This window comes from Bactrocera latifrons, unplaced genomic scaffold (genome assembly GCF_001853355.1).
Source record: "Bactrocera latifrons isolate USDA-ARS-PBARC rearing strain unplaced genomic scaffold, ASM185335v1 scaffold_72, whole genome shotgun sequence".
Lineage (NCBI taxonomy): Eukaryota > Metazoa > Arthropoda > Insecta > Diptera > Tephritidae > Bactrocera > Bactrocera latifrons.
In genome coordinates, this window is record NW_017537401.1 from 62,831 (window position 1) to 87,138 (window position 24,308).

The 24,308-nt window shown below is 36.2% G+C and overlaps 1 protein-coding gene across 8 annotated transcripts in view; it reads left to right on the top strand.

The window, feature by feature from the left end:
* The window catches only part of LOC108976065, a 46,687-nt gene extending 26,624 nt beyond the window's left edge, over positions 1–20,063 (top strand). For 6 of the 8 annotated variants that reach the window (XM_018944979.1, XM_018944975.1, XM_018944976.1 and 3 more), the window contains 9 exons: positions 1,346–1,946; positions 4,766–5,174; positions 6,353–6,783; positions 7,029–7,173; positions 7,252–7,403; positions 8,362–8,678; positions 8,982–9,266; positions 13,139–13,246; positions 19,458–19,610. In XM_018944979.1, the coding sequence (XP_018800524.1) occupies positions 1,346–1,946; positions 4,766–5,174; positions 6,353–6,783; positions 7,029–7,173; positions 7,252–7,403; positions 8,362–8,678; positions 8,982–9,266; positions 13,139–13,246; positions 19,458–19,610 (2,601 nt within the window). Of the gene's footprint in view, positions 1–1,345; positions 1,947–4,765; positions 5,175–6,352; positions 6,784–7,028; positions 7,174–7,251; positions 7,404–8,361; positions 8,679–8,981; positions 9,267–13,138; positions 13,247–19,457 lie in introns of all 8 variants that reach the window. The other 2 variants (XM_018944974.1, XM_018944981.1) reach the window with 2 other exon arrangements.
* Positions 20,064–24,308: the final 4,245 nt, after the last annotated feature.

Genomic DNA, 24,308 nt, shown 5'->3' on the forward strand with positions numbered 1-24,308 from the left:
TGAAGGAAAGTTTGGTGGACTTCCTGGTTAGTGTAGTGGCTTTCAAGCCGATAAGCTGTTAAAGAAAGGGGTAGATTTACTGTTCCAAAGTGCAGCCTTCCTCAAAGAAGTGACTCCCACTCGGGCGACGGTGTTAGCTTTGATCTCACTAAGAATGCGTTCCGGGTTTCTTAAGTAATGYCTAACCTCGCTATCAATGGCATCACGTCACTTTGTAATAAGACTTGTATGGGTGCCAATCGAAATTGAAGGAAACTGTAAAACTGATGTGCTAGCCAGGAAAGGTGGCCTAACCCCGCTATCAGTAGAATGCGAAGAGGTGGGTACTCTCGTCTCTTCCTGTGTTCTAGTACTGAAAACCTGAGCTTTGCCGGAGCTTTGGCCTTTTGGCCTAAGATCCATCCTAAGGGATACAGTGAGCCTTTTTCCTTCAGTAATATTAGTCTCCCCTTAGTTGTGGGGGTTCTAAGAATCTTATCTAAGACCAGTTACAAAAGCTATATGGAAAAAGGTGAGGTGGAAGCACTTTCTGTGGGTTTTTGTTTTTTGTGAAAAGAAGTGCGGAGAGCTTCTTTACACAGACAGATCAAAAGTAGGATTCGTGTGATTTGCAGTCATTAAGGTAGTGGTAGATTTATGGGTTCGGAGAGAATTGCCTATTCTGATAGGTGGGCGGCGATTTGTCTATAAAAACGCGAAATAGTCCCTCAGTTTTTGAGATCACGATATTCACACACGTTATTTTCTCATTAAGGATCGCAATAAAGTGCGTTTTATAGGAAGATATTTCATTTAACAAGAAATATTAGTAGAATATATAGTAAGTAACGAAAAGAGAGGAGTTTTTTTATTGATTGCGAGCGTTATGCCTCCAAAATCTATATACAAAAATTACATTATTATTTAAATCTTAAATGTTCACTCTTCTGTCTTGCATTTTCCCATTACAGCTGTTTTCGCAATTGTCTGCGAATGTGAACGCACACGACTTGTGAAGTGATGTGGCATGCCCCAAAGTAGGTGACTGCACCAATTTAATAACTGGTTGTTTATACTCCAGTGTTTGTGCTTGTGTGTGTTTATAACTTTTCTCTAGTTTCCTTTCTTACCATTCACCACTTGTCATTCAATACTTTTGCTCGTTATTTTTATTTTATTTTTTTTTTGTTTTGCGCAACGAGCCAAAAATACTTACATTGCCGTCGAACACAGATTTTTTAAACTGCTATTGCTTTCCTAACTCCTCACTATATACACATATAACTATATACATATATGTACAACTAGAGACATATAAGTGTACATTTATAACGCATTGATACGTTCTGCTCTCTCTCCTTCCTAGGTCTGGTGGTCACCCTGTCCTAGTCGCGAATGCCCCGAGGAGCCGGAGCTTGATTTGGCTGTGAGTCAATGTGTGGACTATTGTCTGCTGCAAGAGCAGCAACAACAACAACAGCAAACGCAACCGTCGCCTAAACCCTCGTTATATGGTCCATCGCCCGATTATTATTCGACAACGCAACGTGCGCCCACAACAGCAACAACTACAATTACAACTATGAGCTCAACCACGACAATGGGTACAATCGGAACGACAGCAACAATAGTCGCTGCAGCCGCCGCTGAGTCACCAACACAAACCGCCATCGCAATACTGGATCCATCTGGCAGTACAACGTCTCCATCTCCACCTGTGCCAACACCAACACTGTCGGCAATGACGACGACGACTACAGCGCGCAGTACGACCACTACAACGACGGAGACGGCGGCGGCAGCAGCAGCAGCCGCTCGCGCCGAGACAGCAGCAGCGGCGGCCGCTGCATTCACGACACCCAGCTCAGTGGCCCGTTTCCAAGATGTACTTAATATGTCATCGACAATGTTCCCGCCGGTGGTGACGTCTTCTTCGGCCTTGTCAGAGCTGGAGCAGGGATGGAATTGTAAGTGACAGTTGCAGTTYGTGTGTATGTGTAGGTGTTTGTGTTTGCGCTTGTGTTACCATGACTGCCAAGTTTACTTATGACCCGCTGGCCTTTCTCTTTGTCCGCCTGTCCGCCTGTCTGCATMCCAGTATGACTGTTTGTTTAACTATTTGCCATCTATATGCACACACATACATGCATATATACATACGTGAGTGCAAATGTATAGGTTGGTTTTGTGCGAGGCATTTAATGTGTGCAAAATACATGTGTACTTTGCTCTTCACCACGAGCGCTCACTCCTTCAACGACTGCTGGRAKATTGGTGTTCTGTGCRTGTATGWGTGTGTGTAGAGCGTTGTGTGCGTGAASTTATCTGCCTTGATGTCGTCTTATTTGTATTTGGGAGTGTGAAATGAATAAATGAATGCATAAACGCTTGTAAAATGGACAATTGATGTAGTCTAGTGCATTTCTAAAGTGTGAAGTGTCTAATGTGTGAGCTTCAGTGTGCAAATGTATGGATGCGTGTATGTGCCGGTGCGTACTTGTGTTTTGAAAGTGACAMAGTATGAATGCATAAATATAACAGAACTGAAATATAAGCCAGGCGTGAAAATAACAAACTGGTTAAAATATGGTGACGGTTCAACTAACACGATGGAGAAATTTGAGAAAATCATAGAATTTTAAAAGTATAATAAAACATGCACTTAATTCGAATATAGTTTATGAAATTTTTTTTTTTAAACTTTTCATATTTGACACGCTCTACCCAAAAGGCTTCAAGAAAATCTTAAAATTTTTAAAAATATCCTGAAATACGTAAACAATTTGAATATAATTTAAACATATTTTTTACAAATTTCATTGCCTCTGTATACCATCATGATGAAAATTRACCCGGACTGACCAAAACGCTTCGAGAAAATTTAGAATTTTTTATATATAATATAATTCATAACAAAGTTTTTATAACCATTTGAAATTTTCATTGCAACTGAATATAATCATGATCAAATTTGAMCCGGACTACCCAAAAGGCTTYGAGAAAATTTTAGAATTTTTAAAAATATCGTGAAACACGCAACTAGTTCGAATATAACTTATAAACAAATGTTAAAGTTGCTAGAAATTTTCATTGCAACTAAATACCATCGTGATCAAATTTGTACCGGACTACTCAGAAGGAAGCCTTACAAATTTTAAAAACAAACTGAAACACAAAACTGTTTTGAATATATGTAGTTTAGAAAACCGTTTCATTACCATTGTATACCACTTTGATCAAATTTGTCCCAAACTGGTGCGAAGTTTCTTACGAAGTGTGCCTAGCTTATTGCAAATASACAGAAAATCACAAAAATACTCATTCCATTTATCAAAGAAAATAAATAGCGTTCTGTAGAGGTTCGAATCTAAAAAGAAACTCTGATTGAAAATTTTGATTTTTTGCTTTTTTCGCAAGAAAAAACCTTCTACATTTTATATGGGGAGAGTTTTTTCTTTATTGACACTGTTCCCTCTGATCAAATTTGACCCGGACTGTTCAAAAATATTATTGTGGTTTATTAGGAGCTAAGTGTTTTTTTTTTTCAATATTACCTAGCTTATAAGAAATAGACAGAAAAAATTCAAAAATTCTGTGCTTTCGTTTTCAAAGAAAATAAGAGTGTTCTGAAGAGGAAGGCAACTAAAAATATCCTCTGATTGAAGGTCACCGTACAATTTTTTTCGCTTTTTTTCTGAACATAAAAGCTTCTAGAATTTATATTAAGAGATTTTCTTCATTTTTGACACGGCTCCATTTGATCAAATTTGACCCGGACTGATGAAAAAAAAATTATATGTTATATCAAAAATTCTGCGCTCATTTTCTTTCTATCTGTTTTCTTATTTGCTCTCTGAGGTTAAAATTTTCCAGACGGTATCTGAATGGGATTGTAACTCATATATAATGTAATGAGTTGAAATTTACAAAAAAGCTTGGAAGGAAAAAAATAATTTGGAAACTGGGGGACGATTTTTTATTCTTCTAGCTATCTGATTTTGAAGTCAATCGGTTATATAGAACTTCAGACTTTTTTACAAGCGCATTGAAAAAAGTTTCTTCGAGGTTAAAGTTGAGTTCTCACGGCACTAAATTGGTTGCAACTTTTAAAATTTGTAGATTAGAATACCACCTCAAGTTCTCACTACTAATTTTTTTTTTAACTTTCCGCTTAATTTTCGAACCAACCCTGCATCAAGCGCAAAATTATACACACTCACACCCACCGCACCAAAAGCTGAGACCCACTGCTKTCATATCCAACTATTGTCAGATTCTCATCTAATTGTTATTGTTGAAATGCATGGCCGTTGCTGCCATGCAGAATTTCTAGCTCGTGAATGTGATGGACTATATAGTGTTTGTGCATTTGTCATTCTCTTTTGTGTGGCTGTCATTCTTACTCTCGCCCTAACATTCCGCACACAAAAGTCAAACATTTCAATGTATTATTATTTGTATGCATGACTTTACGGACAGACTGTACACATACACATTAACCAGTGGAACATATGAATGTGTGCATGTGTATGTGTGTGCGCTTGGTTGTTTGCCGAGTCAAAGCGCACACGTCATTGCGTTGTGTACACGTTGTGCGGATTTGTGTGCCTTTTAACAAGTTTATTTCGTGAACACATTTCGCTCGCTTCTTTTATAGACACAGTTGTGTGTCTTTTTTAGCAAAGCATTGCATTATTTATTTTCTTTTATTCACATGATCTTTTATTGCTGGCACTCAAAACAACTTTGCAACAATAACAACAACAAAAATAATAATAATAATTAGTGGAGGCAGGCGAAGTGGGCAACGACAGCACTTACAACCTCAACAGCTGGGTGCATTCGGATGGCACGGACGCTGCCTATTTTATGCTGCAAATGCATCCTGATTTGGCTGACCCCATTGAGCAATTGGGCATGGAAATCGAACCGGACGACAATGAGACGGTGACCGATTTCAAGCAGCGCTTCGGCGAGAAACGTCTGTGGGATATGCAAATCAATGTCACCGATTTGGATGAATTGGATCTACGTTGTGGCGGTCTGGTGCGTCGCTCAAACATGTCACAACTGACAAATGGCACTGTCAGCTGTATGGTGCAACGCTGTGTGTTCACAATGAATGCACCGGAGATTTGTCCACCCGATTACAAAGAATCAGATGATCGCGTATTTTGGATTTACTTCTTATTGAGGTGAGTGTGTCTGAATGCTGGTTGGATATTGACGGGAGAGTGAGTATTCAATTATTGTGTAGAGCTTATTATAACGTTATCTTCATAAAAAATATCAAAGTTTAGAAACAAAGATAAAAAAGGTAACTTCGGCTGTTTTAAAACTCTTCCCTGGTTCACTTTCCATAGCATAACAGATATAAAAATATCTTTATATTGATTTTGATCGGTCAGTTTATTTTGCAGCTATATTCCGATCTGAAAAATTTYTTCCAAGATTATAGAACTGGATAATAATTTATGCTAAATTTCTGGAACATACCTTGTCAAATCCATACAATAACTTCAACTTGTTCGGTATCGRTATGCCCGTGCCGGCAAATGAGCAGCTTCTTTGTGTGAAAAGGTCATATGCAAAATTTCAGTTCATTTTTTCAAAACTGAGGAAGTAGTTAGACGGACCTACGGTCAGACATTTTCTTTTTAKGACCTACAATAGTGGTTCAGTCTGGGACGAGACACAAAAATTCGCCAGTTGCATATATCTTTTGCGAGGGCATGCTCCTTGTACCTTCTAAATGTCGAAGGGTCACTATACACTTGATACTCCCATTACATGCGTGGGTGCTCTTGTTCGCAGTTTCGCTTGAGCTTCATTTTTCATGCGAACGATATGGCCTAACCAGCGCATTTCTTGAATTTTTATGAGCATAAACAAATACATGTCGTCATAGAGCTCATAGAGTTTATGGTTCCATCTTATTCGGTATTCAACGGTCCAAAGATCTTGCGAACAGTTCTCACGAATACTCCAAGAGCTTTCTCATCTCGCTGCGTCATCGTTCATGTTTCTGCGCCTTAGAATAGGAGGTGAATAATGAGGGACTTATAGGGAAATATTTGAAAAAGGCACACGAAAAATAATAGTTCGGTTTTTATTACTATTTCCGGTTCATATCTATTCCATACTACTTTAAATGGTTGCTTCCTGTTTACAATCTTTTTGGCTTTATACGCATTGCATATATAATAACTGATTTTTAATTAATTGATGATTTAAATGAATACCGCATTGATTGTTGGTATCTTGAGCAAAAGTAACTGACACCTTTGAACTGTATGCACACCAAGACGAACTCTGTAGATATCTTTACTGTAATATACGTTAATATGTTTATGATTATGTTTTCGTTTAATAGATTTCTTGCCACTACGATGCTGTCTGCCGGTGTCACCATAATGGATCCCATTGCGCTGACTATGATTGAGAAGTACGGCGGTGACTTTGGACGTGAGCGTCTCTTTTCCAGCATTGGCATGGCCATCTTTTCGCCAATTACTGGCATAATGATTGATTATTTTTCGCGTGGTCTCGGCTACACCGACTACTCGGCTGCCTTTTATACCTATGATTTGTTGTTGGTGATTTCAACAGTTTCGGTGCTTATGATGCCGTTGGGCGATAAATTGCCGGCAGATAATGTTTTCCGGGATTTGTGGAATTTACTGAAGATGCCACATGTTATTACGTTCATCTTCTTCCTCTTCATTTTGGGCAATTTCTGGGGTTTCATCGAGAGTTTTCTTTTTCTYTACCTGAAGGAGTTGGGCGCACCCAATTATTTACTCGGTAAGTAAAGCAATTAGTGTAGCTGTCATGCCATTTGTAATTGAACGCTGACATTTAGTTCGGTTGTTCACTTGTACTGTCGGAGCGTGAGTGACATCGAATCGAATCGAATTACGATTTCAATCAAATTATGTTGTTCCACTTGCTATTCCACACCGTATTCATTTAATATTTCCCCCTGTGAATCTTTGTATTTGGCAATATGTAGTTACGTTGGTAAATTTGCTTACTTGGGCTATTTATAGGCATAACCATCACTGTTGGCACGGTGAGCAGTATTCCCTTCTTGTATGGCGCCGAACGTATCACCCGTATCTTTGGACACGTTAATTTGATTATCATTGCWTTCTTCTCGCATGCCGGCCGCCTCGTGGGCTATTCGTTCATTGAGTAAGTGGAGTTGGCGTTCTTGATTTGTTTCGCTGCTCTTTTAATTCTTTTTGGTTTCGTTTTCTTTTCTTTCTGCAGAAATGCTTGGTGGTGTTTTCCCTTCGAAGCGATGGAGGCTCTGTCTTGCCATTTGATGTGGGTGGCAGCGGCCACTTATTGCTCAATTTTGGCACCRAAAAGCTTGTTGGCCACATTGATTGGTGTGCTGGGCATGGCACATTTCAGCTTGGGTAAGTATTGAGGGGAGTATTGTAAAGAAGTTGTCACGAGAAATATTAGATTCGAAGGATTCATAATGAGATACGGATCGTAAACCTCTGCGAATCCCTGGAAGAGAAGAGCTGCTCGTCTTCTGAATATTGCATATACAAATTTGTCCAAATAAAAACTGATCTCATCGAGCTGGTGCTAAAAGAGGTTTCAAATACTCACAAATATTTTCTAAGRCATTACAACTGTTATCGGACTAAGGTCCTAAGTCTAAGATAAATGAGGTTTCATAGAACTCTTTCGTATTCATACCTATTTTATAAGAAATTRTAACTTTTATTGGACAAGGGTACGTTAGATCCGCTTACTCTAGAAATAATGAAAATGTCAGTTGACTTAATAGAAGAATGAGAAGGAGCAGAAAAGAAGAATTAGTAGACGAAGAATCAGAAGAGAAAAAAGATAGAGAAAAAGAGTGGAACATATGGCAATGTACAAAGCCTAAATCCGAGCGGGCGTTCCGAGTTCAGTTATGATTGTAGGATGTCTTATTCGAAGAAGAAGAAGAAAAAGACGATGAATAAAAAGAAGGGGGACAGTAAGAAGAAAACAAACAACAATTTACGAAGCGTTAACGCGAGCGGACGTCTTTGTGGRCAAACAATATGTTCAAACCTTCAGAGATCAACGGAAAGTAGCTCAAGACTTGGTTACACGAGCGCATTCAAGAGGTTAATAAGACTTCTCCTTCTTCTATATAAAAAGTAATCAGCTGATCGGCTAGGTTCTCAAAGAATGCAAATAAACCGATTAATTCGGAGTTTAAACCTGCTGGAATAAGCAAAAATTATCCAACTTCTTTAACGAAAAGTTCTCAGGGGAATACCTAAATGTCATCCAGTTAGCGCGATAAATATAAGCTACTCTTTTTGTCTAGGAAAACTATCCTACTATAATAATTTCTTTAAATGTGTTTAGGTCGCGGTAGTGGTTCCTTTACCGGTGGTCTACTAATCGGTCAGTTTGGTACAAGAGATGCCTTCCGTTATATGGGTCTATTGGCTGTTGTAGGCGGTATCGCTTACGGCTTACTGCATCTGGCTTGGTTACGGAAGTTCGATCATAACCTCGACGACTGTGAAGAAGAAGCAGAGGCAATGGAGAATGGTGAAACGGAGAAACTCACGGAACCGGCCACTAAAGAACAAGGCACATCTATGTCACTGGAACGTCTCAGCTTGATGATCAAATACAATCAGATAGGCAGTTTGACTTCACTGCCACGTGGCTCAAGGGTAAGTTAAAGTATATCTAACCTCAAAAATCACAAAATTTAATAAATTAAAAAACTTCTAATTGAATCATTTATTTCTTAACATAACTGTATTACCACCTTTTAATCCCTACCACACTTCTTTTGTGCTGAAGTTCGTTGGCACTTTGCTTAATCACGAAAATTTAATTCTAATTTATTTCATTATATTCTTGCTTTTCTTCTCGTTATCTACGTTCATAAACTTTTCATACCATTTACGCAACGGGACATCCTCGGGCTGCTGCCGTACCGTAATATATAATTCTTGATTGCACCTGTGTAGGCGGATATACACGACCATTTGTCACATCGCCGCAGYAGCTATAATGTGGAGTCAACACGTGTACCCCGGCACGGCAGTCAYATCGGCAGCGCCTCGAAGGTTGACATTTTGCGCTCAACACTGGATATAAATCACAAATCCTCCAATAATTCGGTGCTGAGCAAAGCCGATAACAAAACATCAAATCAATCATTAGGCCGAAATCGTGCCGACAGCGCGCCCAAATTGAATCACAGCAATATGAAGAACATCTCACAGCCAACGCTGGAGGGTGTTGTGCTCGAGGTAAGTCGGGTGCGGGTGCGTGCTTCACAAGCACGGTGGATGGGCGTTTGGGGAATGCACGCRCAAAATTGCTAATGGCGCCAGCATGAAGCGACTGAGAGTGTGCGTAAGCTGCCGCTTAGTTGGCTGAGCATGACTGTTGGCTGACTGGTGCGTGTCGCCGGAAAGCAGAACGCAAAGTGTAAAAAGCGGAAAGTGCCTGTTTGCGTGCATTTCTGCTGTCGTGTATTGGAGTGCGTGCTTAAAATCCGTTACAACGCATAGGCTAAGCACTTTCGTGGGTGCGTTGGTGCCACGCTGGTTCATTGGTTCATCGTTCAGGTAGGCCTCTGATTTTCGCAGCATATAGACCCCACCTACGCGTTGATTGCCGTCAATTGTGTAGGTTTGTAGTGGATTTTTATGTTCATTGTTGCTATTGTGTATATTTTGTTTGCCATTTCCATTGCTACGGCTTTCGGCTATTTTCCGTTATAAAGCAATTGTAAGCATCGCATTGTTGGCTTACGTGCTCTTGCGCCTATGCTGCTGTGATAGCGACTACAATTCGACTCATTTTTCSTTGTTTCAACTTATCGCTGGCATTATAGCCTCAGCTACATTGCCAACATTGCTGTTTGGCGGCTGTGGCAGCTGCTGTTGCTGCTGTTGTGATATCGCCGCAATTGTTTTGCCCAATTTTCCGCTTTTTCTCGCTTTGCTATCGGTGTGTATTTGTATTTTTTCTCGTTTCTGACCCTTGCTTTCAATGATACGGTTTTGTAACGCTTTGGCGACGAACGTGCGAGGCAAAAATTGTATGAGCATCAAAAACGAATTGCAACAACAATATTTGCCGAAATGGAAATGGCAATCGAACGACGGCTTGGCGTTTGTGGCTGTGTCTGTATGGAATACTCGTACTTATTGTACATTTTTTGCTTGGTTATGCAAATTTCTATTTTGCCAAATTTCCGGAAWATGATTTTAACTTTTGTTTGTTTCAAATAGCTTTGGGCAAAGTTTAATTTTTAAAGGTTTTTGGAGGCTTCAATTTTATGTGAAATATAATATATAGTCAATAAATAGAAATGTAGGCCATAGATTTTCCTTCGTTTGAATAATACAGGATACTTTTAAGTGGTTCCACATTTCTTTAGTGTTTTACCATCTTCAAAAAGTATGCGAAATAACATGAGAACACTTTTTCAGGGTCCTTTTGAAAATATACTCCGTTCTTTAACACGYACCCTCTTGTCGTAAGATCTTCTCTTTTCTCACAGTTATTTATAAACTTTTTTTCTTATTTTCTTAAATACATATATATATATCATATTTTTAGACTATACGAGGGGTGTTTCGAAAATAGGACTGTACCGATTACCTGGCCTCTGCCAGAGATCGCTCTGTGCCTTTTCCCTATTTCACTATTAAATATGAAATATTATATATTCTTTAATCTATTATTATAYTATTTATTATACTACATTCTATTATATTTTCTTTAATCAAAATTGTATAATCTGCATTATATATTCGCTATTCTGTTTTTTATATTCTATTATATATTCTGTATTCTGTATGATATAGTCGATATTCTTTATTCATATTGGCAGAGCATGAAATTCATGTTTAGCGAAATATTTCTGCTCTCCAATCTGCCGCTGTTATTTACCAAAAAACAAAATAAATAAAATTATAAATATAAATTATCGTTACTTTAACGGAGTAAAAGTTATAAACTCAATACTGAAAWCATACTATGAATCGTGGGGCTGAACTTTTTCAATTAGCGCATTTATGAAGCGTWAAAATTTTGTATGAAAGTTTTTAACACCCACTAAATTCACACAATTTATATAGATGTGGTCTGTAGGAATAGGCTGAGGTTCACTCAGCAAATACCGCGGATTAGTAATACAAAATATTTGTGATTATATTTGTATATATCATATAACGTAGAATTCTCATTCAAAATGTAATGAAACGTGGACTATAGTAGTAGTGTGGGTTTGATCTGGTTTCAGGATATTGAGCGAATTGATTTTTTTGAGAGATTGGGTAATATGGAAAATAAAAATGCGGCCATTATCCAATTTACTGCTGAGCTGTACGTTGATATCTTTTTGTATTTCGAGATTTGGCAGCCCGAGTATTTGCAAGCTGTCAACTCACAATTCTATCGTTAAGCTTGATATTTTGTACATTATAGTTACTTAGAATGTTTTGGCRTATGAATACAATTTGTGTTGYTTACAGTAACTTAAAATATTCAACTCGGTCAAAAAATAGATGATTAATCCACTGTATAKTTCCTAATTGACGCCGACCGATATTTTAATGCCCTTCTTCTTAATTATAGCCGAGTTAACAACAGCGCGGAAGTTGTTTCTCCAAGCATAGCCAAGTCCTTCCCCATCTGGTCCTTCCAACGGAGTGGAGGAGGTCTTCCTCTTCCTCCGCTTCCCCGGCATGTACAGCGTCGAATACTTTCAGAGCTGGAGTGTTTTCGTCCATTCGGACAACATGACCTAGCCAGCGTAGCCGCTGTCTTTTAATTTGCTGAACTATTTCAATGTCGTCATATATCTCGTACAGCTCATCGTTCCATCGAATGCTCCCGTTAATGCCCGTTCGTAAAAAATAAACAAAGAGGTCAGCGTTTTTTTTTTACACCTACAGGTGGGTTGATGCGTTCAAAAGGCATGWTTTSAAGATGCTTTAAGCCGATTGTCAAAACTGCTTCGACAATTGGTTCAAACACTACAAAAGTGTATGGATATCARAAAAATATTTTTAGAAATGATAAAGCCATTTTTAATATGTGTTTTTTTTCTTAACCCGAAATATAAAAGGCAATCTTAGTATAAAACGAAGTCGACTTTTTTGCAGAGTTTTGTTTTARGCTAATTTTTTTGGAAAACTGGGTCATAAGTTAACAAGAAATTTCTCCATTTTTTCGAAGTTAACCTTTAAAATTTCGAAATTCGAAATTAAGAATTTGGAAATTGAAAATGTCGAAGTAAAATATTTCGACTTTTGATAACTTAAAAGGCGATTTCGCCGTTTTTTCGAAGTTAATCGCTAAAACTGAAATTCTTAATTTCGAATTCCTGATTTCGAATTTGCAAGTCAAATGTTCCAGTTAACCTCTTAGACTTCCAAAAAAAAAAAAGAGAAATTAGCTAGTTTAAATATAGTATGAAAGTTCAAAAAAAAAAAAAAATAATAATAATAATAATAAGAAAGAATAGAATACAATATGTTGTGGTCAAGCTTATGAGAGTGTAAATTCGGATCTTCGAAAAAAATTAAAATTTCAAAAACCTTGATKGGGAACATTCGTCGAGAGTCGTACAATGAAATGCGTACTAAAACAAAGACGATCGCGAATTATTAATTACTCTTCTAATATATGAGTATTTGTTAGTTTGAAACGAAGAAGAAAAAAAAGAGAAAAACTATTAATTTTGAAAGATACCATATATTCATAAGATTTGAGCGAAATCGRGGCAACAAAATTTTCTGTGGAAAGTTCAGTCTCACAGAAGTTCACTTATTAAGGATTCCAAAGATTATTGTGTGTGTCCATTCAGTCAATATAAAACGGTTACGATGTTTAAATTGATTGCTTCACGCCAACTACACCCAATGCACTCCAAAAGGTAGAGCACACTTTATAAGTGATTGTTTTAATATTTCTGTTATTGTTCTTTATGCGCTGCTCTCACACGCTTTTGTTATTTCTGCGGTTCCCAATGCTTGCGCTTTTTTACTAKAATTTATGTTTGCTGATTTTTGCTTTATTTATTTATTTTTTGCTTTATTTTTTTAATTTTTTGATTTTTTATTGGCGCATTTGCTTCACTGTGCCGCGCATACGCAAACTACAGGGCGTTGAATCAACTTTTTTCCCCAGCCGCATGAAAAAGTATCCGAGTGGTTTGTTAACATCAATACCAGCGATGGATTTGTCCGTTATACCCAACACAATGCTGATGGTAATGTACACAAGCAAAAAAAAAAAAAAAACAAAAAAGCAAAGCGAAAACACCAACGCACATACACATACAAAGGCGCATGATTGGCATGCTGTTGAGGGCATGCTGGAAGTTGAAGTTGAAATTGCAGCTGCAGTTGCAGTTTTCGTTGTAGTTGTATTTGTAGCTATTGTGTTGCACGTTTCGCGTTGCATGCTTCGTTTGGCAGCTGCATTTATGCATGGCGCTCACAGGTGCGCATAGCTGTGGGTCTATTGGCCACGGCGCCCATTAGTAGACGTCAAAATGTTCTTCTTTCTATTTAGTTTACTTCTGATTTATAGCGTTGCAATGCATTCGTATATTTTTGTATGCACATTTTTTTGTTCTGTGTTTTTTTTTTTTTTATTAAGCTTTTGCATGTCACTGGGGAATGTCATTTTTGTTTTTGCGGAAAATTTTCTCGAATGCCAAAAATAACAAGAGTAACTATGAAATTTATGYGTGTGCGGCATACTTGCGGCTAGTCATAGTGTTTGTTTGCAGTTGTTTGTGATTTATTTACATTTTTTATGGTTGCGTGTGTGTGTAAAACCAATGCCAGCATTTTTAATAACTTGATTTGCATCAGATCGAGAAGCAGTTTTCCAATGCTTGTGTAGCTTTTGAGCAAAATACACATATTTGGTACAACGAATTTGATTTGTATTCGAAACAGTATGTAGAATTTGATATAAAATAGTTTGTATACCCTTTTTACCATACTATCTGTATATGGACGGATTCGTCACTGAGCTTTTGAGATATCGATCAGAAACTTTGCATACGTCCTTATTTCCTTAAAAAACTGCTCATTTGACGAAGCCACCGATATCGGATCACTATAGTCTATTACTGTCACATAAACTGAAGAATCAAAATCAAGTTTTTATATWGAAATCTTTTTTGTTTGACAAAATATCTTCATCAAATTTATTATAGGTAATTACCAATACCACCAAGCAATATCTTGCTACGATTTTCGAAGAAATTATACAGATCGGACTATAGCTGCCATACAAACTGACGGAAATAACTAAAGTCCTTATATGGAAAACTTTTATATTTAACAAAATRTCTTAATGAAATTTGGTGTGGACAATAGCCGATATCATCGGTATGATTTCCGAAGAAATTGTTTAGATCGAACCACTACAGCATAGAGTTGCAATACAAACTGACGGAAATAACTAAAGTCYTTATATGGAAAACGTTTATATTTGACAGAATATCTTAACGAAATTTGGCATATATAATTATCCAAGGCATCACTAAGATTTGCAAAGAAAATGTTCAGATCGGATCACTATAGCATATAGCTGTTATACAAACTGACCGGTAATACTCAAGTCCTTGTATTAAAAACTTTCTTATTTGAGAAAATGTCTTCACGAAATTTGTTACAGATAATTATCCAAAGCAATGCTACGATTTCCGAAAAAAAATTTTCAGATCGGATCACTATAGCGTATAGTTGCCATACAAACCGATCGATCAAAATCAAGATAAGGGACTTTATAATCACTTTTTTCCTATAAAAAATGCACCTGTGAAGGATATTATCAAGGGTTTTTCTTTTGTGATACTGTCGTTGCTTCACTGTTTGAAGTATTGCGTTCAATACACGCTTTCGGCTTGCCAGCAACTCTACTTTCAAGTGCCTGCATTGATATATTTATATACAATATGTATGTATATATATGTGTATAATCTTAAACATATATACTCCACTTGCCTTGCAATAAGCGTTTTTTGTGAAGCGCACTTGAGAAAGTGTTTGCCGTTAGTGCGTTGTCTCCTTGATAGCACTTGACTCCATTTTATATAAAAGTTCGTTGAGTATATTGCATGCACCGCCTGTGTGCGTGCGCCAGTGAGGTGTGTGCGTTTTGAGTGCAACATTTTTGCATATACTCGTGCGTGTTGTGTAAATATATATAGGCATATCCTTAGTTATTGTTGAAAACTAGAGCACTATAAATTATTATTTTAAATATTTAATGTGTTCATACGAAAAAAGGCACTTACTACAAAAACATCGAAACGAGTTAAAGCGTCGTGCTTAAAGCTTGAAGTTGAAGACAAACTCCGAATTAATAGTAGTAGTTAAGTTAAGCCTTTCGAGAAACCAAGTTATTTACACAGAAAACTGTCTTTTAATTTTCCATGTGAAGCAATTGAAATGCGAATCGTAGCCGACGCTATCGTTTAAAGAAGGGTCATACTTGAAATTAAGCTTTTCTGACCAATTGGTAGCTTCTTCTACATATGTACTTTTGGGTAATACTTGAGCACACCTTGCGGTTCCAAACGGAAATTGCTTCCGAATGGAAAAGTACAGTTTAAAATAATGTTTATACTCTCAACAAGTTTATATAAAGCTGGTCAAGAACTTTACAACATCCAACAGRAATCGTCGGTGAACATATAAAGTATATACGTATATATCATAAGTTCCTTGTTCGTCTGCTTTTATATARGCGTACTACTTCGTCTCCTTTTGAGATATCGATCTGAAATTTTGCAAACATCCTTCTTTTCCCAAGAAGCTTACTTAAATCAACTCCTTATATGAAAAACTCTTTTTTATCTTAAAGGCAATCTCCACGAAATTTGGCACGGCTTATTTTCTTATGCGGTACCATAATCTCTGGACATATTATTTAAATCGGACCACTATATCACATAGCTGCCATACAAATATACCGCTCAAAATCAAGTTCTTGTATTGAGTACTCTTTTATTAGCATAGTCAACTCAACCAAGTCTGATAAAGATTATTGTCCTAGATAGTACTACATCCGCTGTACATATTGCTAAAATCTGACTACTATATCACATAGCTGTCATAAAARCTGGCCGCACAAAATCGAGCTCTTGTATAGAAAACTCTTTTATTAGCTCAGATATCTTCACGAAATTTGGGAAAAATTATTTTCTAAAGCAATGGTGTAATTTCCGAAAAAATTGTTCAAATCGGACGACTATATCATATAACTGTCATACAAATTGGCCGCACAAAATCAAATTATTGTACGAAAAACTTTTTTCTTGCACAAAATATCATCACGAAATTTGGCACTGTGTATTGTCCTAGAGAGTAATACAATATCACCTAATAATTAAAAAGTAAATACGGAAAACGTATTATTGTCGCCCAATTACACAATACTTAATTGCCATTTTGTGCTGCAAACCAAATGCAATTATATGTCTTCTACTCAAATAAAATTTTCGCATGCAAGTGGCTTAAAGTGCTGCAGATGGAAAAAGCAGATATCCTTCAAATACAGAAATGCAACCAATCAAGCGTGCGAACGAGATTTCCATCTCGACAATCAAACACTTTTACTACACACTGCACTAACCCATACACACACACTCACTTCCATCTTCTTACATCCTCTACTTATAATTCATACTCAGAAACTACTCATAAATATACTCATACGCATATACATATATACATGCGCATGTAAAATCGTACACATATATCAATGTGTGTGTGTGTGTGTTCGTGTTCACTTGTGTACCGTTATCTGCATACATTAGCGCTTGATACACGTATCTTCCACTTTGTATGCAATCATGCATTAATGCAGCGCTCAATTGCGCATATTGCTGTTTGCTGTTGCGACTGCGCTGCTAAAGATACAACACTGCGCTTAAACATATAAGTGCTTACAAATGTCGATATATGTAAATGTTTGGGCGCTCCTGTATACATGCAAGTATAAAGCAATTCTTTCACACGTGTGAAAATGCGATTTATAAGCGAACTAAACAACAACAACAAACATAGAAATTGCAATGACCACATTCATACGGTAAAATCCACTTGCGCCGGCAATAAAATCATTTAAATACAACCTGATTGATCATGTAGAAATGCAAAACAAGCCGCATAAACAGCCATAAAGCTGTTGGGAAAAACTACCGACTACCGTGTGCAAAACAACAAACTATATTATAAAAGTAGTAAACAAAAGCTCACAAAACAATGCAAAAGCAATAAAAACACACAAGCTGTATATTTAGCAAATGTTTGTATGCGTGTAGTTGTAAAGTATTGCTATTTATTGCTGGGAACGCTTATGTATATGTGCACGCCTAAAAGCATGCCAGGCGTTGGGGATTTGCAACTATTTATGGCGCTGCACAGCACAGGCATGTGCAATTAGATATACATACATGTATATGGAAGTTATATGGAATCTACATATGCATACGCGGCTTTGTTTTTATACACCTGACAAAATTATTGGTTCATATGGCTTGAGTTTAATCTTTCAGTTTGTATGGCAAGCATGTTCTATATTGTCYGATCTGAACCACTTTTTCGAAGATTTTAGCGTTGTATCAAGCATTATTATTCGGGAAATTTCGTAACTATATTTTCTCAAATAAAAAAAATTTCCTTACAAGGACTTGATTTTGATTGATCGGTTTGAATGACTGCTATATGCTATAGTAGGCTAATATTAACACTATCTTCGGAGAATATAGCCTTGAACAATAATCCGTGCCGAATTTCGTAGAGATATTTCCTGAAATAAGAAAGTTTTCCATACTAGGACTTCATTTAAATTCATTTTCTCAGAGATAATGCCTTAGAAGTAGTTATGGCACTAGTCTCGTCAACACATTCCTTAAACTAGTCTGATATTAGATCAAGGAGATTGCATGAAATGTCTAGAGCAAGACACCAGGAAAACAATGGAGCATCTCTTGTGCACTTGCCCTACATTGGCAAAGCTATGCTGTAAGCATCTGGGCTCTCCACGATATAATATAATGGAGAAGGTATCGATATTGAGGCCAGAGAGTCTGTTTAAATTCGTGTCAAGAGCAGGCATCCTAAAGTTCGAGTACTCCTCATGGACTTAGTAATCGAACTCCATCTGGTTTCGCAAAAAACCAAAACTGGTCTAAAGCTCTTTGGCCTACTAGACAAATCTGATATTGTGAAGAGATGAAGAATCGCTAATTGTGACACTTATATTATAAGCTTTCTTGCAATACTCTTTGACCAGTAACGGGTTTTTGGGGGTCATAGAAAGACTTTTAGGAAATCATACCAATTTGGTAAAATATTAGGATGAGAAAGTTTCTGCTTCAAATAAAGATCTCGTATGGATTCATATACTTATATGAGGGCTCATAGAGTGATACCATATATGCTTACACATTTATACAAAAATAAAAATAACGTCTTGCTATTCCTTTTACTATGGAATGAGAAATCAACGCCATGGAAAATTATAATTTATTCGATTCTTTGCTTATTAGTTCCCTTTTGGTCCCCATACAATAAAAAAAAGCTGCTTCGTAAGGAGAAAGGAGTAGGAAGAGAGACTCCAAAGCATGCGCCATGCCAAGTTGCTAATGGGTGGTTACAACCTTATTAAGCTTAAATATGAAATCAACCTTCCAATAGAGAAATTTCGACCACTTTTCGCCATTTCTACACTGGTCATTTTAAGCTCAAGAAGCACTTAAGTAGATAACAAGCGTCTATCTTCTTGCGTGAATTATCGGTTCAGCGGCTTGAAATCTGAAACTCCAGAACACCTTCTAATTGACTTCCTAGCAGTCTGTAGGCGATTTATATTCGTGAAAAGAAACGAGAGGGTCGCTAACAAAATAGCGTTATTTGATCGTTTATGAGAATTGTGGAGCAGAGTGATCAGTAACTGCGCTTGAATGTCTAAAATACTTGTAAATATATATATGTACAAACTTATATAAAATAATTTTCGGTAAAAATAAAAATAAAATATGATTTTGCATGAAATATTAATATATTAAAACACTAAGTACGTAACATAAAGGGAAAATAATTAATTCTTTAGATATAATTGTCTCATGGGCGCGGTTATAGATATAATTTTCAAAAAAAAAAAAAAAAAATAATAATAATAATAATTAACTGGTCTATGCGTCAACGGCTAAACAAATAAATATACATTTATATAATTTATATACCTACTTTATACCGCAATTAACTGAAAGTAACTAAAAGTGTGTGCACTGTATTTGCTTGAGTGACAGCTGATTTACATTAAATTAAAATTTAAATTAGTATGTGTATAGGTACGAGCGCATGTGCACTACTAATTATAAATCACGTACTATATAATGAGTTATGTAATTACGATTTTCTTTCTTTTCTTATGCTTGCTTGCACGCTCAGGATCAAGAAGCTACCAAAGTGATACCCGAAGAGACCGATTTGAACAATTCGAAAATCACTGTCGCCAGCCAAGAGGACGCCAACACGCATCAAGTCAATGGCAAGGGATCGAGTATAGCAGGGGAACGTAATGTCAAGGACGACGCTACATGATTTATGCATACACATAGTAATGTATACATAGCTACATACGTACATATATGAATGAAAAAATATATGTATTTGATTTGAGTGATATTAATTAAATGCAAATAAAAACAAAAAAAAAAAAAAAAAATTATCGATAATTATAGCAAGGAGCAAACGCACTAGCTAACGATTTCCCAAATATTTTATTTGTTATATGATGAGGGTTAAGGCATATTAGCTCTTTCTGGGCAACACAAAACAAAATTGCTTACAGTGTGTCATAACATGTTTCGCCCCATTATATGTACATATGTATATGTATGCTTCTGAAGCAGGGTAGTATTTGTAGTTAAGTAATGTTGATTATTTTAGCAAAGTGAAGTTGTTTTGTTTGATTTATTAACCGTTAGTTTTAGCAATGAAATCGCAATTATTTACTTTTATTTGTTAGTTTTAATTAAATTTTTGCTCTGCGTATTATTTTACTTGCATATATGTATTTTTGTTATTTGTATTGTATATGTATGTATATGTGTATTGAAGCTATTTGTTATTTGTAAATCTCCTACTCATCTAAACTCAAAATATCTAACGTTTAATATATAATAAAATTAATGAAATTATTACGGAATTTAGTTTTATTAGCATTTTTAGAATAGTCTATTGTAGTGGCCAATCGACCGGCCCAAAAGGTTAAATCATCTGCACGCCGCATTGATTGACGTGGGAAGTGGCGCTGTCTTGTTGAAGCCAAATGTTGCAGAGATTACAACCTTCATTGCGCAATAATGGTTGTCATTCTCGGTCATGTTCTCACGGGCGTCATTTTTGAAGATTCATATAACCGATGATTCCACTCATTCACAAACCAATACAATACAAACCATTTTTTCTTCTGGATAAAATGGCAGCTCTTGAGTCTCTGCAGGTTGCATTTCATTCCAAATGTGGCAATTTCGCTTGTTCACAAACTGGTTAGACTTATCTCCGACAAACCAGGAGACATTGCCGAAACGATAAATATGTGATAGGCTCAAAATCCTATGTCGATTTTAACGGCCTTATGATCTATTATATTTAAGAGAGGAGATGCCTGTGAATACTAAAATTATGCTTGTATTTTATCTTTTTTTTTATGAATCTGGCCGTCTGTCCGTCCGTGCAAGCTCTAACTTGAGTAAAAAATTGATTCTTCTCTCATCAGTTAAAGAAGTCGTCAAAAACGAGGCAAGTCTTCAACTCTCGACCATCTTTGAATTCTTTGTACCATTCATAGCCTTGTGTTTTTTTATTACGAAGCCGCAACACATTTTTTTTTCTAATTTCATATTCACCACTTTTTTTCCTGTAAATAAGTAATCTCATTGCCAGAAGTGTTAATGGACGCTGCTAAAAACGTTAGCCTAACAGGAAATGTTAATCAACAGTGATGGTAATAGCAATATTGTGACTGCGCAGCTTTAAAAATGTGCAAGGGCTCTTAGCTACAATTATGAGAGAATATGCTGCGTACTCTGCTAATGCAATTTCTATCAACGCGAACGCTTAGCTAAAAGGAACTATAAACAATGGCGGCGGAAATRGTAGGAGCAACTGATGATAATCGCTCTTGAGAATACCGACGACATCTATTGGCAGCTAGAAGGATCGTACAGCATTCCAGTGCCCACTGAACTGTTTTTATTAATTTTATACACACATATAGATGTACATATATGTATACTTAAGTAAATGTAGGGATGTACACATCGGATATGAGCACTAACGCTATTTTAAAACAAGAAATTTAATTGATTTTAAAGGTTACTTTTACTTACAATCATTTTCCAATTCAGTACAGAAGATTCTCCATTTTTTCGGGTTGATAAATAAGAAGGAAATCTGTGTGTCAAATACCATTACAAATTATATTATATATAAAAGATTGTTAAAAAAAAAAAAATTCAAGAAATTAAAAACTATTGATTCCTCATAGATTAGAATATAGAGTGGTGAGCAACAGAAGGAATATGGCTGCGCAACTATTAAACTTTTGCAAGCGCATGTAGTTATATGCATAGCAATTCACATACACATTCATGCACAGATGCACACAATTGTGTGAGAGCAGGGCCGTGTTTTTATTATTTGTAGTAGTATCTTTCAACAGGACTTACCTCTAAAGTGCACTCTGCTTCCCATACTGGTGCTCCCACCCACATCCAAACACATTTTATATACATATTCCGGCAGTCCAGCGTTTCTCTTACAGCCTTAAAACACTATAAATACATTTAACACACAACTAATAACGTACGATCACACTTTACACTGTTAAACGATTAAAATCCCGAACTACCCTAACTTCTACCTAATTTAACTAAAAAAAAACTATAAATTGCAGCTTTACTACCCAAAATAATTGCACTTTTCACTGAACTGCAGCAAATTCCACCGAAGCAAGCGAGAAACTATGACACTTTTATTTAAAATGGCGCCGTAAGAACGGCCAATGACATTCGAGCTTTTAAAAATGAAGTGACATCTGATGACATTAAACTGCTTCACTAGCTAGCACAGGGTAGCATTTTCAAAGTATTTCTAAAACATGTATATGATAAAAAAATAACTTTTTTTGGTTTTCATACGCTTAGCTTGTTATTTATWTTTAATGAGCAATCACACTTATGATTTTTCCTGTATAATGGCTAGRTAWCCTTTAATAGGCAGACTGTTGYCAACAGATAACACTATGCTCTATRAGTGGCTCCCTCTGTTGGTGTAGTCTGATTGAAGAAAGATCACCAAAAATCAGCTGTGAGTGTTACAGGTACAGGGGGAGAACAAAAAAAAAACAATATGTTCACTGGTACAGGTAACCTCCACGCTACCGGTTATTTTTGTTAATGTTTTGATGTACGAGGATGTGATCGATAGAGTTATGAATGTTCTGATAACTAATATATTCTCCAACACACAGAATGTTGTCAACAGATGACACTCTACTTTAGAAAATAGCGCCCTCTGTTGGTCATTTGAATGAAGATAGATTACCGGAAAATTAACTGTTAACTCACCAAGAGCGCTACCAGATACTTCTAATAAAGTTTTTGTGAGTTACTTTAGAACGAACCCAWACGCTTTTGTGCTAATATGACCTGGAATGTGTGACCGGTCATACCTTTCGCTTTTAGTATCAGTTAAATTACCGGTTAACTACCTAACAGTGCCAGAAGATCCCTCCTTATGTAATTTCAGATTTCTGTTGGCAATAGATGGTTTTCTACTATATAGAATACCACCGTTCTTTGTTGTTTCGCGCTTATCGGCACGACGGCGGATGCTTGAAAGAACACAGTGTGGAAAATATGTRGATGCCAAATAAGAGTTTATATATTTAAAATTGTTGTTAGATAATTAAAAGTAATTTTTGTCAGCGAAATATTATCCAATTTGAATGTTTTAGCTCTTAAGAAACAAATAAAATATTATCCCTGCATTAGATAATTACGAAGAGTAATAAGTGCGCCATCTGTTGGTCACGTACATGATCACGATTTCTACTAATGTTTGTAGCCATTGGATAAAAGAACATTAATATATAATAAATTCGGCTAAAAACAGTTTGCTTAAGATAAACTGATTAAAAAGTCAGTATTTTTTATATTCTGGTATATAATGTGAATATACATATCTCTGCTGTATCTCGGTAGTTAAAAAAAATGTGTGAACCCTGTAGTTTTAGGCGATCTACTACATTATTCACAGACGTCACTTCATTAATTTCCGCCGCCATTTGCTCGAAATACGTTTCCTTATACCGCGTTCGTGTAAGTTGCAACGGCAGCGGCTCCGTGAAAAGTGAAATTAGTTTTGGGATTAAAGCTGCAATTAAGCAGTTTTTAGGAGAATTAGGTTGCAGTGCGTCTATTTAATCGTTTTAAAGTAAAAAAAGTAATCGGGCGTTGTTTTTTGTGTTGTAAAAGYGAAAGTGAAAATTAGTGAGTGCAAAAGCTGAACACTGACCGTCGGCGCAAGCAGCGCTCTGCCAGTGGTTGKGCATAAAATGTTATGTTAATGTTAATTATGTTATGTTAATGTAAATAAAGTGTTAGAAATAGGGAAAAGAGTTTAGAGTAGGGAAGTGTATCAATTTATTGCAGCAAACGCGAACGAAGTGAAATAAAGTGCGGTAAGTGTTTATAAAATGTCAATATAATTATTTTATGGTATATTTATGCAAAAATAATGAGAAGTTATTACACATTTCTTTTAAATTAAAGCTTTATTATTTTTTTGTGCACATATGTATGTACAGACACACATTTGTATATGTGCAAATATATACATATATATACATATGTATATAAATATACTATATAATACATGTCTAAAATTTTAAGGATTTGGTTGCCACTGTATCAATCAAGATCCTTCTAGCTGCCAACAGATGCCGCAGTCARTGTTAAAAGTGAATATCTTTGAATGCCTCTCTTAATTTTCGYCTTTGCCCTTTGTTGTTTACCAACATTCACTTTGTTCTGCAATTAACAGGGAGTGTTTACATTCGATGCTATATATAGAGCATTTCTTAGTAGAGCACTGGAGAACTTGTAAGCATTTCATTTTTGATACATAGAAATGCATTATCTATCAACTTGCACAGGTGCGATCATAATATATTAACTGCAATTTCAAAATTTTCTAATTTTGAATAAATAAAGATAAAATAAATAATAATTA